Source organism: Xenopus tropicalis, chromosome 1 (genome assembly GCF_000004195.4).
Source record: "Xenopus tropicalis strain Nigerian chromosome 1, UCB_Xtro_10.0, whole genome shotgun sequence".
In the NCBI taxonomy this organism is placed as follows: Eukaryota; Metazoa; Chordata; class Amphibia; order Anura; family Pipidae; genus Xenopus; species Xenopus tropicalis.
The window spans coordinates 72,219,489-72,239,006 of record NC_030677.2 but is presented as its reverse complement, the minus strand read 5'-3'; the positions used below and the strand labels follow the sequence as shown (position 1 = coordinate 72,239,006).

The following is a 19,518-nucleotide window of genomic DNA, read 5'->3' as shown; positions in this document are numbered from 1 at the left end:
CAAGCTTACCGGCGCTGATGCTGCTCTGGCCCCTCCGATCTCCCCCAGACTGACCCCAAGTCGCAGCGACGTCATCAAGATGTGCCTGCTGTGTGGGGTATTTAAATCTCCCCCTGGCACTGCCCCCTCACTCTTGGAGCCTCGTGGAGCCTGCCTGCAGCCCCCTGCGACCCTCCAGCACAGAGATCTTCCTGCCTGCCTTTGAGATCTGCCCCCAGGTACAATTTTTGCACCATTTACACTAATTGTAATTTTTTTTTTTTTTGCTGATTTTAATTTTTTTGCAGTTTCCACTTTTTTTTTTTTTACACTTACATACACTTACACACACATATACACACCTATACACACTTCTTTTGCAAGTGTGCACACATACATATTTTTTACTTTGCCTTTAATTTCCATTTTTAGCCTTTACACACTTATCACTGTTTGATCAGTTTTATTTTATTGATTTCATTTGTTCATTGCTTTTGTGTTTCATTGCTTTTTCAGTTCTGCATTGTGCTTTATTTTCTGTTGTACTTGTTTTACTCTATTACTCTGATTTCTAAGTTCTGCTTTATACTTTTATTACTGTTATATTGCTTGTTACCTTGATTTTGCAGCGTGACAAGTGATCAGGTAGCCTGAACGCAAGTCACACGGCATAATCTCATTTTTCTTGGGTTTCTTAGTGATTTTCTGAGTTTCCAGTTCTGCGTTGTACTTTTGATTAGTTATATTACTTGTGTTACCTTGATTTTGCATTTCATTTCTTTCATTTTCTTGCATTTTATTGCATTTGTCAGTGGTTGCATTTTTAGATTTGTGTTGCTATTCATTTACTGTTCTTGCTTATTGATTGTTCTTGGTTGTATTTACAGAACTTTGCTTGTGTTACTTTTATTTCAATAGTAATTAGGTCATAATCACTTTTTTGTATATTCAGTGATTTTAATTGCATTTTAATTTGTGTTGCTGTTGGTCTACTGGCTTTTGCTTTTTTTTTGCTTGTTCCAGATTGTTCCTGATTGTTCTTGCTCTTCATTGTCCTTGGTTGTATTTTTTTAGGGCGGTCTAGAGTTCAAGGCAGGGGTGGGGGTTTCTTTGCCAGATTTGTTTATCTTATCTGTTTTTTTTCTACTCTCTGTCCTTGCATAGCTGTTAGATTTTTCTGGCTTCTGATCATATTGTGATTTTCTCGATTTTTTGTGTGACTGATTGGGGGCATTTGGACTAGGGTGTTATATTAGTTTTGAAAATATTTTGTTGGCAACATGGCCAGAAAGTTGTTCTCAGTTGAAGAGGCTGCTGCACTGTGCATGGCCTCTAGCTCGGAGGAGTTCAGTGACTCTGATTCCGAGTATGTGCCCCCTGGTTCAGAGAGTGACTCCTCTACTGAGGAGTCATGGTGTAGTAGTAGCACGGTTAGTGCTCTTGAGGAGCCCATGGAGGTGAAGGTAGAGGAGAGTGTTCCAAATGAGGGAGAGGGTGATAGGGCTGATGCTGCAGCTGGAGGAGAGCCTGCGTGGAGGCCTCCTTGTAATTTTCTCCCTGAAATACCCCCATTTACTGCAGTCGCTGGTGTTAAGGTGGACACCAGGAATTTTGAACCAGTTGATTTTTTTCAATTATATATTACTGAGGCCATCCTACAGGATATGGTCCTCTATTCAAATTTATACGCCGAGCAATACCTTGCCCATAATCCCCTACCTAGGTATGCTCGAGTGCAGGCATGGCATCCGACTGACATTGCCAAAATTAAAAAGTTCTTGGGACTCACTTTAGCTATGGGTCTCATAAAAGCAAATTCTTTGGAGTCCTACTGGCATACCACTACTGTGTTGTCTATCCCTGTTTTTTTCTGCCACCATGCCGAGAAACTGGTATCAGCTACTGCTCCGGTTTCTGCATTTCAATAACAATGCAACGGCTGTACCCCCTGATGTGCCCGGCCATGACAGGCTGCATAAATTGAGGCCCCTTATAAATAGCCTGTCTGAGCGGTGTGGAGAAGTGTATACCCCTTCCCAAAACATTTGTATAAAGTCACTTCTCCTCTTCAAAGGGTGCATTGCATTTCGGCAGTACATCCCAAGCAAGCGTGCCCGCTATGGGATCAAATTTTATAAACTGTGCGAAAGCATTTCGGGGTACACCAGCTATTTCATGATTTATGAAGGCAAGGACTCCCAATTAGACCCCCCTGGTTGTCCCCTTGATTTGACTGTCAGTGGCAAAATTGTATGGGAGCTCATCTCTCTACTTTTGGGCCAAGGTTACCACTTATATGTGGATAACTTTTACTCTAGTATCTCCCTGTTTAGAGCCCTACATTCTTTGGATACTCCAGCCTGTGGCACTATAAATCGTACCCGAAAGGGATTGCCCAGGGATCTGGTCTGCAAAAAACGTAATCGTGGAGAAGTTTATGCCCTAAGAAATGATAAGCTCCTTGCCATAAATTATTATGACACTAAAAATGTATTCATGCTGACAACAATCCACGATGAGTCAGTAACTGTGGTACAGAGAGTTGGTAGGCCCCCTAAAATTAAACCCCTCTGTAGCAGGGAATACAGCAGGTACATGGGTGGCGTTGACAGAACTGATCAACTCCAACATTATTACAACGCCACTCGAAAAACTAAGGCCTGGTACAAAAAAGTTGGTATATACTTGATTCAAATGGCCCTTCGAAATTCATACGTGGTATATAAGGCAGCAGTACCAGGCCCCAAATTATTCTACTATAAATACCAGCTGCAGATAATCCCTGCCCTGTTGTTTAGTGGTGTAGAGGAGACAGCGTCTGAGATGCCCCCTAGTGACAATGTGGCCTGATTGATTGGGAAGCAATTTATTGATACGTTTCCACCCACACCTGGAAAAGTGTTTGCCCAGAAAGCTTGCAGAGTGTGCTGCAAAAGGGGTGTAAGACGAGATACACAGTACTACTGCCCTAAGTGCCCTCGCAACCCCGGGTTATGTTTCAAACCATGTTTTGAAATATACCATACTCGGCTGCACTATTGAAAGGGTAATAAATTGTAGTGCACTGATTGAATTTATAATAATTATTGGCATCCCGCTTTGTGCAAAATTAATATAATAGCCTTATGGTTTATGTATTCAGGTCAGAATTTTATGTCGTGGTTAGTTTGGGTGTTTCCTTACCTAAAATGTTATGTTAGGTTATGTATAGCCAACTGAGGTGTTAAGTGATGGACTGGGCCCCTAAAAATTTGTGGCGCGTGATGATCATGATGTTTCATCTTGCCTGTGGATGATTTCATCTCCCCTGCTGATGCCACAAGGTTTTTTTTTTTTACCGACACCTCATAAGCTACCCTTTCAGGGCAGTTGCTATGGCTATATGTATTTCTGGGTGACATTTTATGTTTTACTAGTGTACAGTATTAGGTCTCCATGGAATATTTTTTTAAATTATTTTTGCACAGTTAGGGTCTTTGTTTGCAGTAGTGAAAAGAAAGTTATAGTTTGTTGGTAGATGGGAGTTAACATTTCAACACTTATGCGAATTATAGTCTTTCTCCTTATTATGAGTAATAGTATTGTTCTGATGGCATAGCTCTTCTGGTTGGAGAGAAACTGACTAATTCACAACTCATTAGCTCAGCTTTCAAAGCAGATATTGAGGCCTTTATTTTGGGCAATATATATTTTGTTCTTGGTGCAGGCATTCAGCTTTTTTCAGAATTTATTTCACGTCACCTCTTTAGCCATACCCCCCAACTGTCCCACTTTATATAGCGCATCCCGCTGTCCGGATAGTTCAATGAATGTCCAGCATTTCCGTAATAGATTACCGCAATTCTGCATGCAGGAAAGCAAGAATGGTGCTGCTGAATAGCTACAGGTGTGCGCTTTCAGAAAACATATAGTTTGTGGGGGTATTTCACAGATAAAGGGGTGTTTAGACGGAAAAACTGCGTGGTGTGCACTTAGAGCGCAGCTCCAAACTTTTGGGCTGAAATTGCTCTTATGCATTGCCCCTGTTTTGGGCTGTTTGGAGGCCATGTCTTTAGGTGCACCCATGCATGTGGGGTATCATTTTACTCTGGATAATTTGTTCTTTTATAACCTGCCTTCATTTGAAAATTTTCATTAGTGTTTTATTCTCAAATTTACTTTGGACTTTGTGACTGTGAAAAAAAAAATTTAAAAACATAGCATATGTTTTTACGCTATCTGTATGACAGGAGCTACATTTAGAGCAAAAACTACACCACAACTAAAAATATAGAGGTGTGCAGTTTCTAAAAATGTGTGACTTATGGGGGTATTCCATTTCTGTCATAAGATATGCCATGTTAAAATAGAGATGGCCTTTTCACTTTTTTTTCGATGTAAAATTGCACAAAATGCTGTTTTATTATTGTGGTGTCTTCTGGACAAGAAAAGTGGGTTACCAATACATATTTGGTATTGTTGGATTCAGCAGAATCTGGGCTTTTACAAACAGTAAAATTTTTGTACTACAAAAAAGAAGGCTGCAATCTCTTCTAGTGCGGTGTAATGTAAGTATGGATACACATTACAGCCTACGTCAGTGAATGGCGCTACGGGATTGGGGGTAGGTTATGAAGGTGCATGCGCACGCACAGTGGATCCGCAATATTGATGACATCACCAGATAAATCACTGTTCACACCTTTTAATCTCTGCATTGTTCACTCACTAGATTGTTCACACCTCAGACTCAGACTGTAAGCACCCACATTGTTCACCTCTTCACACCTCAGACTGTAGGAACAGTGCCAGATTATGGCACACACGGGCAGCATAGGGCAGGCAGAGTACTGCCTGTGCGTGCCATACCTTGCCTGCCCTATGCTGCCTGTGTGTGCCGTACTCTGCCTGCCCTATGCTGCCTGTGTGTGCCATACTCTGCCTGCCCTATCCTGCCTTTGGGAGGTAAACCTGGCAGGGGTTTGTTCTTGGAGTTTAGCAGTTAGAAATAGCCATTAAATGTAACAAAATTAGTCTTCTTAAAGGAGAAGGAAAGGCTAAGTCACTTGGGGGTGCCAAAATGTTAGGCACCCCCAAGTGACTTAGAACGCCTACCTTGTACCCCGGGCTGGTGCCCCTGTACGGAGGGAACAGCACCAGCCCGGGGCACCTGTAGACACCGCTTCCTCCTTCCTTTGCGCGCTGCCGGCGAAATCCGCCGGCCGGCGCATGTGCAGTAGAGTGAAAAGCCGACTTTAATGTTTAAGTTCGGCTTTTCACTCTACTGCGCATGCGCGCGCAAGCGAGGAGGAAGGAGGAAGCGCCGGCAGCTACCCCGGGCTGGTGCTGTTCCCTCCGTACAGGGGCACCAGCCCGGGGTACAAGGTAGGCGTTCTAAGTCACTTGGGGGTGCCTAACATTTTGGCACCCCCAAGTGACTTAGCCTTTCCTTCTCCTTTAAAGAGCAACCATGGCAGTGAACAGAATGTGTCATTGTATTTAACCATAGACATTACATATGTATCCCGATGTTCAACTAGGTCCTTAAGCTTGTACATAAAATACTTACTCCCCAATATTCCTTCCTGTATTGCCATTAAAAAATTATATGTTATTATTCTCTCCACTAGTTTTTTTAACTATACAGAAAATTCTAGGCACCTAAAAAGTGCTTATATTTATGGCATCATCCACAAAAGAAACATGGCAACATGTGGTATTACACTGATACATATTCTTTAAAACTATAAATTAATACACTACCTCACAGGAGTTCCCTCCCGTAGCAAGTCTTCAAAACTTTTTGGATAGTGTTCTGCTACCACCACCAGCCTTTCTAAAAAGTAGAATAGAAAAAAATATCTTTAGGATCATGTGCTTAAAGTGATACTGTCGTGATTTTTATGCTATCATTTTTATGTCTAAATTACACTGTTTACATAGCAAAAAACATTCACTCATTTAAAAGGTTATTCTTTAACCATCAAATGTATTTTTTTGTTGTTGTAATATTGATGTGCATTGTGTATGAGTCTGAGCTTTCAGAAGGAGCCAGCGCTGCACATTAGAACTGCTTTTGTGACTGAAGTTTATCAGAGCACAGGTCACATGGCTGTAACAACCTGGAGATGAAGATTATGGTTAGCACTATGTAAAATTTCAAAATTAAATATAAAAAAATCTGTTTAGGTTTTTAAAAAAAAGATTTCAATGCAGATTCTCCTGGAGAAGCTCTATTAACTGATGCGTTTTGAAAAAAAATGTTTTCCCATGACAGTATTCCTTTTAGGTGGTCACACAGATAAAGATTTTTATACAATATAGTCAATATCCATCTAACTGTATGACTTAAATGGATATTGATGGATTCATTAAACTGTATGACTGTCCGATCAATCTCTACTGCAATCATTGGGACAAAAAAGTATGCATTGGATGATTACGAGGGTTTCTGACCCTTTGGTCATTATGTAGATTGCAAGCTCTACGGGGCAGGGACCTCCATCCTCTTGTGTCTTTGACTCTTAACTTATTGCAACTGTATCTTGTATTGATTTGTATTTATTGTTATACTTTGTATTTATCTATTATTATCTTAATAACCCCGTTTGTATTAATGTATTCAACTGTACAGCGCTGTGTACATAAGTAGCGCTTTATAAATAAAAATATACATACATACATACATGTAGCCAGATAATGGCAAATGTTAAGAATATTCCAAATGTTTTTACAGCTAAAGTATTCACTAATATTTTAGGGTTTCCAGAGTAGGTAGTATAGATATCTAGTTATTGAATTAGACAGATATAAGATTGGTTATTAGCAAAAGACATATTGGCTGATTTACTAATATAAATCGTTATAGCCACCAGTGAGATATTTACAGTGATTTTATAGCTTGCAGAAGTCGGATTAAAACTAATTGCTGATTGGTTGCTATGGACAACTGACAATTGCAATTTAGCACCTTTGGCATAAAATCAGCCCCATAAAAGTGTTATAAATCTATAACAAATGCTACACTACTGCCGACAGGGCCACCATCAGAAACTTTGGGCCTTGTAGAAATTATTTATATGGGGCCCCCCTTGAACACAAGGGCACTGTGCCAAAATTTTTGCCACGCCCCTTGTGAGTATATATGATAGCTGATGTTACTCTAACATAAGCAGATCATATAAATAGTTAAAATGAATAATCAATGTGCTAATAAGTCAGTCAGTTCATTGGGGGAAGTAGAATTTACCTTGATTACCTTGTTATGCTTGTACGCAAATTACTTAAGTTTCTAGTTATGTTACGTCAGTTTCTTAAGTTCCTAGGCAACTGTTGTGGAAGTTACATAAATCTCTACCTCATATGGCCACATACACAGTTAAAGGAACAGTAACACCAAAAAATGTATAAAAGTGTATAAAAGTAATTACAGTATAATGCACTCTTGAACCTACACTGGAACAACTGCTGTGTAGCCATGGGGGCAGTCAATCAAAAGAGAAAAGGCACAGGTAGCATAGCAAATAACAGATAAAACACCATTGTGCTTTACAGAACTTCTGTAATCTTCTATGTAACCTGTGCCTTTTCTCCTATAGTACTGTTTCTGAAGGAAACACACAACTTGTACCATAGCAGGGCAAAAGCACATTATATTGTAATTACTTTAAAAAACTTGAATTTTTTGATCCTACTGTTCTTTTAAGGAGGGGGCCTGTTGGACAAGGACCACACTAATGTGCCACTTGAGGAGTCAGCAGCTTTTATCGCCCCATGGATAGTCAGCTTTGTACACCTATGATTCCATTTTGGAAGATCTGCTGCACTAGCAGCTCAGCAGGAGGCACTGCTTATCTGTATTAATTATTATTATTATTTTTTTTTTTTATATTAACTTAGACACCACTTATGTATTGCATCTAATTGCACTCTAGGACCGCAGCAGTTTGTGGCCTTATAGATTAGTAAGAAATCTCCTACATAGTTACCGCTATATGTAATAACAAGTGCAGTAACCTATAACATAAGATGTTTAAGATGCTTACTCTTAAATAGGTGACCAGTAAATGGTTCCTGCTGATTGGTTGCTATAGGTATCACAATTTGCACCTTTTAAAAGAGAAAATCAGAGTTAATCTATATAGCGGGTCCTCTACTTTTCAGTATTTTTTCTTTTTCCATTTACTTTATTTCACATACTACAGATAGCACACAACTAAAAAAAGTTCAATGAATTCTGTATATAGTAAATGACTGTATATTAGTGTCCGATTAAATAAATTAATATTTTTATTTGATGTTCTTTAGTCTTGGGAAATCTAATCACTTTCTGCAGTACTCCCTCGTACATTTCTTCTAAAGTTTTTATAGTTAGTGCATTAGTTTTCATCTTCCCTTCCCCACTTACGTTTTAATAACCCCTATCATATTATATATACACACATAAAAAATGTATAATGAAGCAGTAGAATTCCAAATCAGATAACATTAAGGGGCTGATTTACTTACCCACGAACGGGTCGAATGGAGTCCGATTGCGTTTTTTTCGTAATGATCGGTACTTTGCGATTTTTTCGGATTCTTTACGAATTTTTCGGATCCAATACGATTTTTGCGTAAAAACGCGAGTTTTCCTATCCATTACGAAAGTTGCGTAAAAAGTTGCGTATTTTGCGTAGCGTTAAGTTTTAACGCTACGAAAAATGCGCAACTTTTCGCGTAAGTTTTAACGCTACGCAAAATGCGCAACTTTTTACGCAACTTTCGTAATGGATACGAAAAACTCGCGTTTTTACGCAAAAATCGTATTGGTAACGAAAAATTCGTACAGAATCCGCAAAACATACGAAAAAGTCGCAAAATGTTCGTTTTCAAGTCGGAACTTTTCCAATTCGGGTCGGATTCGTGGGTTAGTAAATCAGCCCCTAAGTGTAGGACTGGCCAGACCAGGGATGACTTTGATGTAGTTGGCCAGCTTAAATATATTGCAATATATGGACAAACAATCCCTGTTTTGTTTAAAGGGAAGGGTAGCTGTAGTAGCTAAATACATGTCCTGTATATACTGATAATGGTGAGTGCAGAGGACCTTTTGTCTATATGAATTTTGTGGTCACAGCCTCAATGCACCCCTACCTAATGGTTTAAAATTTAGCAGTGAGCATCATTTTGCCTTCAGCTAGAGTTTATACAAGAGCAGTGGCCAGCTCCTTGTGGTAGCAGTCAGGCGATCCCAGTGGTGGCCAATAAAAGGGCAACCATTTGGGAGTTTTAACCTTGAAAGCAAGAAAGTTGGCCCCTGTGGAAAATGTATAATGAATCAGTAGTATTCTTAATTACATGAAAGTAAGGACTGGCCAGACCACAGATGACTTTGTAGTTGGCCAACTGGAAATATATTGCAATATATGGACAAACAATCCCTGTTTTGTTTAAACAGAAGATAAATGATGAGGGAGAGTTCATGCTTAGCCAGAAGAAAATGCGATAAAGTGTAAAAGGTGTTTATTTAGCCCTTATACACATGTACAAAGGGCAATGTTTCGGGCCCCCCCTGGGCCCTTTATCAATCCTCTTGAATGGCAGCTTTAGTAGCTTAATGCACAGAATGTTTTTATGTATTTATAACTTTATTTCTAAAGTGCTAAAAGGATACACAGCTCTGAACAATTTATAATGTACAAAAGTACACACACAGGGAGGACACATATTATAAATAAAATCAATAAGTATAAAGACACAGATTAAGCGCCACCATGACACCGTAGGAAGGAGGTCCCTGTCCCATATAGCTTACAATCTAAGTTATTCTTATCCTAGAAATATATATTGATAATGGGTGACTTAGGAGGACCTTTTACCTGTCTGATTTATTTTGTGGTCACAGTCTCATTGCACACCACCTAATGATTTTAAAATGTAGTTGTGAGTACAACTTTCCCTTTTGCTATATTTTATACAGGAGCAGTGGCCAACTCCTTGTTGTAGTTCCCATTCTTTCCAGCTACAGTCGAGTGATCCTAATGGTGGCCAATACAAATGGCAACCATTTAGAAGTTTTAACATTAAAAGCAAGTAAGCTACAGGAAAAACCTAGTCCCTGTGAAAAAAATGTATAATGAAGCAGTAGAATTTTCAATAATTTAGATGAGTACAGGACTGGCCCCACCAGGAATAACTTTGATGTAGTTGGCCAGCTTGAATATATTGTAGCAGCTTAATGCAAATAATGCCTAAATGTCCTATATATTGATAATGAATGAGTGCAGAGCACCTCTTGTTGGTCTGTAAATTCTGTGGCTAAGCTAAGTAAGCTGTTATCGTACCACTTTTAATATAGCAACTTGTTAAACTTAATATTGCATTTTTTTTTATTTATCAATAAAAATACATTTAAAAAATCTGAATGAAAGATACAGAAGAAGAAGGTGATACAGTAAGTACTAATATATTTCAGAAGCCAAGTTCACTTTTACACTTAACTTACAGAGATTTCTGGGATTTGGAAAAATAGGGCCGAATTAACTTTTTATGAGCCCAACTGTACAGGATGGATGCCAGATGAAGGGAATTTGCAAATGCACTGGGCATTGTTTTATTCTTTAGAATGACATTGCTAAAGTAATAGTTCAGGCAATTTGAAAGGTCCCTCTAGCCCACGAAAATATTAAGAATTTCTCACCATATATTTTTTTATATTTGTGCAATAAAAGTTTGTCTAATGTGTAAAAGGTTTGTATGTGTTACTTCTGACAGGATATCAGTTGCATGAAACTAACCAGATGCCCTAGAGATGGCTTTTTTGTAGGGTCAATTATACTGGCTGATCTTGTGCTAAATTGCTTCATGTATGATTCAACTATACAAGCTAAGGCTTCCAAACCTGCAAGCAAATTACAATAGAAGAAAATGCATAGTGCTACTTTCTTTGCATTCTGGTGTTTTGCTGTGACTGAGTTTTAAGGATGTACTGAATCCACTATTTTGGGATTCAAATTAATCCTGAATCCTTTGTGAAAGATTCAGCCAAATCCCTGAGTCAAAATGGGATACTAGCAATTTGCTAGTACAGGTATAGCAAATTCCAGATAAGGGGCGTTTGGATCTCCAAACTTTAAGTCTACTAAAAATAATTTAAACATGAATTAAACCCAATAGGATTGTTTTGCCACCAGTAAGGATTAATTATATCTTAGCTGGGATCAAGTACAAGTACTGTTTTATTATTACAAAGAAAAAGAAAAATTTAAATATGTGATTAAAATGGACTGTATGGGAGATGGCCATCCCGTAATTCATAGCTTTCTGGAAAACAGATCCCATACATATCAGGGCTGTGGAGTCGGTAGATAAATTCTCTGACTCCTCAGTTTCTGATACTTCCGACTCTGACTCCTCTGTTTTTAATATGCTAATGTTTTTATACATTCATACAGTCAATGAAAAGCATGCTTCATGGTCACTCAACGTGTTCCTTTATGCACTGCGTGCATTGGGCTTTATTCTTATAGCAGAATAGTAATTAATTATGACTGTTTGTGAATTGGGGCATTTAAACTTGCTTTATTTTTTTATTTTATTCCCATTTAAATTTAGTAGGAGTCGGTTAATTTTTTGCCAACTCCGACTCCAGGTACCCAAAATTGCCTCAGACTCCGACTCCACAGCCCTGATACATATATGCCAGAAGAGAGTGAGTTGACAAATTACTGTTAGTTACTGTACAGGTATGGGGCCCATTATTCAGAATGCTCGGGAGCTGGGGTTTTCTGGATAATGGGTCTTTCCGTAATTCGGATCTCCTACCTAAAGTCTACTAAGAAAATGATTTAAACAGTATTTAAACCCAATAGGATTGTTTGGCTCTAAGATTATATCTTAGTTAGCAACAAGCACAAGGTACTATTTTATTATTACTGAGAAAAAGGATTTTTTTTTTAAAAATGTGAACTTTCTGGATAATGGGTTCCATGTTAAAGTGATGGATTCTGGGATTTGAAGAACCTCTGTTTCCAAAGGAATCTGTGCATCACAAAACATTTTCCTCTATCTCTTGTTCGGGGCACTTTATAATGAAACATTTTTTTGCTTTTAACAAAGGCAGTCCTTTTTAAAATTGGACTGCATATCATTTTTGTAATAATGTACCATAATACCTTACCTGCTCTTTTACCACATAAAAACCATAGGGTTTAGTTTTAAAGGCATCAAAAGATGCCATGTTAAAAAGAAGATAAATATAAGCAAAAACATTTTTAAATATACTTTAAGGGAATAACATCAAAAAATGTGCTCATAATTTTACATAATCTGTGCTATTACTTAATTTTTAGTTTGTAGAAGTGCCCAAATCCAACCAAGGAGCCAGAAATTATTTTTAAAAAAACTGTCAGTCGCTGGAGGTAACTGATAGATTCCAGGTCGAAAATGCTTAAGTACATATGAAACAGAAACTTAGCTAGCCAATAAGCATTTTCCCAGAGAACTTATCCTAAACAAAACTTTTGCTTGGATTTGAGCTGTATGAAGGACAGCATATAGACATTCTTTACAAATCTCAATCTAACTGGCCTTCAAGCTGCTATACCCCGATGAAGGGAAGCAGTAACACAGTTAGGAAACTCTGGTACAGGTATGGGATCCATTATCCAGAAACCCATTATCCAGAAATTTCCGAATTACAAAAAGGCCATCTCCCATAGACTCCATTATAAGCATATAATACTAATTTTTAAAAATGATTTACCTTTTCTCTAATGATAAAACAGTACCTTTTACTTGATCCCACCTAAAATATAATTAATCCTTATTGGAGGCAAAACAACCCTATTGGGTTTATTCAATACTTAAATGAATTTTAGCAGAATTAAGTTATGGAGATCCAAATTACGGAATCTGGAAAACCCCAGGTCCCGAGCATTCTGGATAACAGGTCCCATACCTGTAAAAATAACATTATTAGTGCACTATTGTTCAGATGTGCTCCTTAATGGCCACACTATTACAGAATTTGGTCTATATTGGGCTCTTTACACACAGACTGGGCCCTCGCAATTGATATGAAAAAATGACATGTAAATTATACACAAAATACATTTACAATAAATCAACGCAACTGTACAATGGGAAGGACCTACGTTTGGAGGAAACCCTATAACTATTTTTAGTGAATGATCACTCCATCTGTACAGAATTCTCAAATATCCTTGCTAAAGGTTTTCTTTTGCAAAGCTGCTTTAAACCTCCAAATATAAAGTACTCAATATTGTAATTTGCAACATTGTTTAAGATGCCTTTTTTAAAAAACAGAAAACAGTAGATTCTTCTGTTGCAAAAGCATTTACTGGCATTTTTTTTTCAAGGGGGACCTATATTGCTTAACCATCCTGCATTCATATGCAATGTGTTAGATAACCAGTGTGGTTCTCTGGGCAGCCACAGAAGGAGCTAGGATTAAAAAACAAAGAAGGAAATATTTTTCTTAACATACTTTAACCATGCCATGGATAAATCCAACACTCATATGATTACATTTATTTATTTTATTGATGTATACAATTCTAGGGTTATATTACACTTGTTCACACAAATTCAAACCAGAGTTCACACAACATAAACCTACAGCATGCAGCTAATATCTTATTACCATAACTTGTGAGGTACAGCCAGATTCCATGACTGTGTTGTTCTGCTGGTTTACATTTAGCTCACATTCACATAGGATATGGCAATAAATAGTGTATTAAACATTAACAATAAGAAGCCAGTTTGGTTTGGCAAGTGGCAATGTTGCCTTTTGGCTCTGATCACTTGACAGGGAGGCTGATGTCACTGCATATCTGAGCTTTTTATTAAAATGGATAAGTAAAAAAAAAAAAGAATACAAAAACATAAGAACACCCCTAGTGCTAAAATAATGTTTGCATTCCAGGACCCACTGACATGTTGTTAATAATCAGTACTGATATTAAATTGTTATATCAAGTTCTCATGAATCCCAAGCATACAACTGTTAGCCAAGATGTAAAGGTTCATGGTTCAGAGCAGGGACGCTGAACTTACAACCCCGTTGTTTAACTACAACCCCGTTGTTTAACTACAACTTCCAGTCTTCAGCTGTTAGAGGCTGTAGTTAAAAAACAGCTGAAGAGCCATGTTTAGTTAAGAGTGAGAAAACTTGAGGCTTATAGAATTGTTATTTTTTTATGTATGATCCTATCTTTAAGAACAATAACCAAAGCCATCTTGTCTGGATCTGTCTGGTCCTAATCAATGGATTATATGTAAACCTGCCCCTTACTCCTAATTTTTGAACCATAGTTCCGCTACCTGTAATCTAGCCTTCACATTGTAAGTTCCACATCTCCTGGAGTTCTGCATTCCAGAATTCTTGTGAGTGCCATTGAGTATTCTAGTGGCAGTTCTCACCCTGAATAAACTCCTGGTTCTGACCTCTGGCATTTCAAGACTAGCTGCTAATGTCCTCACCTCTGGGTTGTTATATGGCCGTAAAAATTGCCCACTACCTGCCCCGACCACTGCCCTGTTACATAGGGATATATTTATTATGCTGTGTAAAAATTAGAGTAAAACATTACAGGTGATGTTGCTCATGGCAGCCGATCAGATGCTTTGCTTAGGTTTTCTAACTGTTGAAATCTAATTGCTGATTGGTTGCCCTGGGCAAATGCTTCACTCCACTTTTTACACAGTATGATAAATATACCCCATAGACTACTTATTTTCCAGTTATATGGACTTGTCTCTCAGTCATCCACACTACTGCCTGCTGTTTTATCTCATATACCTAGCCCTTAGGTTACTTCTCCCAGTTCAACAGCAGTGTATTCTGACACATTATTTATTACATTTTTAAAAACTGATCTAAAGCAACATAAATGCTTTAATCTTGCTCCCCTGTTATGCTAAATGCATATTAAAAACACCCTCTGAAAATAATGGAATATTAATTAGGATGAACAACAGAGTGAGGCTGTTGCTCTCCCTATTACATAGTTCTCATCTCTATGGAATAAGAGGTGCACTGTAATGTTTTCTTTTTTAGTCATCAAGTCAGAATCATAGATTTAAACGTAAGGAGGCAATTATTGGGAACCGAACATATTGTACATCTGCAATAAATAGTATTTATGGTTAGGATATGGAAACACTTATCTGTCCTTATTATTACTTTTAAACAGTTCATAATTTTAAGCTCTTGAAAGGATGAGTGAAGAGAGCATTCAAAAAGAATACAAGTGTTCTTTAGCTGATTTTGTCAAGATGTAGAAATCTCTCCAACACATTATATATGCCTAAACAAACACCAATAGCAACAAAACAATCCACATCTTAACCGGATGATTTTTCCACCTAAAAATGTATATTTGGAGAACTCTAAAAACAGTTATTAATGCGATGCATTTCTCATTAACCATTATGGTGTTTGCATTTTTTTTTTAATAAAAAGGTGTATTCAGATTTTTAAGGTGAGGTCAGTATTTTGGGAGTATGTGTTTTTGAGTGTACAATTTTTAGAGATTTTAGATACCTGCTTTATTATGGTTTTATGGATTTTCTATACCCTAAATCACAGGGCAGTTCTAGAATAATATATACAGGTAAGGGGCCTGCTATCCAGAATGTTCAGGACCTGGGGTTTTCCAGACAAGGGATCTTTCTGTAATTTAGATCTCCATATCTTAAGTCTGCTAAAAAATAATTTAAACATTTAATAAACCCGGTAGAATTGTTTTGCCACCAATAAGAATTATATATTAGTTAGCATCAAGTACAAGGGACTGTTTTATTACTTATTCTTTATTACAGAGAAAAAGGAAATATTTAAAAAAAAATGTGAATTATTTCCTTAAAATGGAGTCAATGGGAGATGGCCATTCCGTAATTTGGAACTTTCTGGATAACGGGTTTATATATATCCCCCTCAGTTTGCCAGCACCATCACATTTTCCTACAGAAAATAGCAGCTTTCACCTGGTGGCCATTTTTCCTCTGATACATAATTGGATACATTTAAATCTGCAAACACCATACATACACACACACACACAGACCCTTATTCAGCATACATTTAATCAAGAATACAGACTCCCACAGGCAAGACTGTCTTTGATAAAAGTTCTGCTTTGAGCTGAGCTCATGAGAGTTGGTTCGGAGAAAAAAATTGAAGCAGACAGATAGAGCTGAGTTTCTATGGGAACCAGCAATGCCATCTCTTACATAGTAGTTAGTTACATAGGGTTGAAAAAAGACCAGTGTCCATCAAGTTCAACCCATCCAAGTAAACCCAGCACCCACAACCCACACCTACCAATCTATACACTCGCATACATAAACTATAAATACAACCACTAGTACTAACTGTAGATATTAGTATCACAATAGCCTTGGATATTCTGATTGATCAAGAACTCATCTCTTCACTGGTTGCTAGACTGGGGGGCGTGTTTAGTAATCTGAGCTTAGAACAACTGAGCATGCCCACAAGCCAACAGCCAAAGCAAATTCCTGAGGGTGGGGGCCGAGTGGGTTACAGGAGGAGAAGCAAATCTAAGTGATTAAGGGGATGTTGCAGCCTTACTATTAACCTCTGGGCAACCAGCGTCGCAGGTATTGAAATATTTCAAAGAGGCTGTTCACTGATTACATTTTTGTGTGTGGGGTTTACATGTCCTTTAAGACTTAGTGCAAGGTCACAGTAGAAAATGTTCTGAGCTTTAACTGATTGTACTTGTAGTAATTTAGTAAGGTGGGAGAATATCCTGTACTTCCTAACAGCATCTGTAGCATTAGTGTAGAAACTCTAAAATTGTTTAAAACAAGTAGCTCTACTTGCAATGCAGGTTTCAAATGTAATAAGTTTAATTTCTACAGTCATTCCTGTGAAAAGTAGATGACTGTATTGCACATTCCATTACTAGCTGATGTAATGTACAGAAGAAACAGGGTGATGTTTATTAAGTAAAAAAACAGCAATATGCAGCCCGAGCTGTAAAGTCTGCTCCTATAAGCACATTTCAAAATGTCCCTTGAACTGGAGCTGAACCAGAAGGAAAAGTAAATTTACGTCAAGATATTTCTGTTTTCAAACTTGGGTAATCTGTGGTGAGGTTTCCAATCCAGTAAGTATGGAAATGAAAATAGTATGTAAATAAGACAATATTCAGCTGAGCTCATAATAAAAACTATTGTCAGTGTATATTAAATAAATGCGCAGTGTTGTAAACGTGATGAAGGCTTGTGCATCTGGAAAGTCAATCACACAGAAGTTTTGCTAGAACAAATTTCTAGTTACCTGTTAATAATGTGCCCTGTTTCTCCACGGTAACGAATAACAACATATAACAAGATGAGGTATACATGGGTCAGTAAGCCAAAACACTGGCCATCACTCGTAGAAAAAAAAAAATTATTGTGTGGGTGTGCATGAATATTACTTTCCCAAATTAATTAATACACAGAATGTTGTATAAATAGTTACAGGTGTACACGGTCTGCCCTCTGCTTAGAAAAGACGAATATGAAGTTCAAAAACTTAATCATTTAACTTATTAAAATTATAGACATTAGCACTGAAGCCCATGGTCCTGGTCTATCCGCATACCCAACATTTTAAAAATTGAAAGAGGGACAAAAAGAAATGCTGCGTGTAGTGCAGTAAATGGGTAAAATGGTTATGGTAAAAAGGGAAATGAGGGACTTTTCAGTAAAAATTCGGGACTTCGGGTTGAGCTGTTAAAAGAGGGAATGTCCCGCGAAAATCGGGACAGTTGGGAGCTATGTATCTGCAGGCATATGATCTTAAACAGATGGACCAGAATTTGGTGGCAGCATCTGTCCTAATTGTTCTGGTCAAAAAATGTCTTGCATATCTTATGCATTATTATGGCACACTGCTCTAGTGTGAGCTATACAAATAAAGGCTACTAAACATATAAATACTTATTTATTTAGTTGTAGCTTACCATGTTTACCACGAGATATGTCAACATACTGGCAAAGTCTGGGATGCACAATGGTTTTTAAGATTTGGAATCGCCCCAAGATTTTTATTGAGTTCGGTGTGAGGGGAAGGCCATTGCTTCCACAAACGTCATGTGGGAGAGCAGATGCAAAGAATGTGAAGGCTCCAAGCTCTGCATCTTTTAAAGGTGGCATTGTCCATACCATTCTGTGCTCTGCAAAAGGAGTTAAATGAGTTATTATTTGGAAAATACATGTAGTTAGACTTTCTGGCCTATTTACTAGCTAAGGACAAATTTAAACCCAAGCACCTATAGCAACCAAACAGTGATTAGCTTTGTTCAGGAGGCTGCAGTTAGCATAATAAAAGTAAAAAAAACTGATTGGCTGCTATATGTTACTACACTATTCATTACCCAGAAAGCTCTGATTTAAAGGAAATGCAAACCCCGCCAATCATTTTTATTTATTTCCTGTTATTTATATAGCGCCAGAACATTTCCGCATCACTTTACAGAGATTATTTATCATTCACACCAATTCCTGCCCCAGAGGCGCTTACAATGTAAGGTCCCTATCACAGTTACACACACTGGGGCTCATTTACCAATGCATCGCTGTAACAGTCGCAGAGGCAAAACTTTTGTCCTGCGCATAAGCATATTTAACAGTATAGCGCAAACGCGGTCACTTAAAAGATTCATGTGCTAGTTTTGATGCAATCTGCTGCGCCATACAAACATAAGCATATGATGTCGCAAAACTGCACATAAGACGACGCAAAACTTGTCAGAAATTATGTGCATAGATGGCGTAAGCTAATGCTCTAAAAAACCCGTACTAACTACATGCTTCCTAACTTCCTAGTCAGTTGGAGTTTAGATGGAAAAAAGATATGAAAGACTCCATCACATTAACAAGGGAAACTGCCTTTAAAGATAAGAACAAAGTTAAAAAAGGGTAAATATTATTAAAACTTTAATTGCAAACATATATTTTTATAATAATGCTAATTAACATATCATAAATTTGAGAAATATTAACATGGTTTTATTAATGACATACCTAAATTAGTTTATTGTGGCGCAAATCTGCATTATACTAGTGCAAATGGTGAAGAATGCGCAGTCAGAAATACGCCACAAATGAACAGGCGTAAAGATTTCAATGCAGCCGTGCCTGTGCAAATCTGCTCATATATACGCGCAAAGGGCGCACTTACGCAAAAACCGGGCACTTAAAACACGCCCCTAGCCATACCCCCAAAAAAACACATTGTTGGTTGCGACATAATTGCCCAGTATTTTCGACATGAGCATACAAAGAACTGTTGGAAAAATAAATGAACCGAATCATAATTGTGTCGGTTTGTGTGCTGCGATGCATTGATAAATGAGCCCCACTGTGGTCAATTTAGTCAGAAGCCAAATACCTGTCTGTTCTGCTTAGAACTGACCAACTGTTTACTAACTAAATTTACTGTGTACTGTGTAGAGCCCCATTACAAGACTTTTATCACTAACTTGTCTGAAGACAGAAAAAAGGACCAGATGTCACAAATCTTTCGCTTCACAGACA

The 19,518-nt window shown here is 37.8% G+C and overlaps 1 protein-coding gene across 1 annotated transcript in view; it reads right to left on the bottom strand.

The window, feature by feature from the left end:
• Positions 1-19,518, bottom strand: part of tbck (TBC1 domain containing kinase) — a gene marked incomplete in the record, with an annotated part of 117,548 nt that overhangs the window by 95,608 nt on the left and 2,422 nt on the right. Inside the window, 2 exon segments of the mRNA NM_001102743.1 lie at positions 5,722-5,794; positions 17,943-18,155. Coding sequence (NP_001096213.1) covers positions 5,722-5,794; positions 17,943-18,135 — 266 coding nt within the window.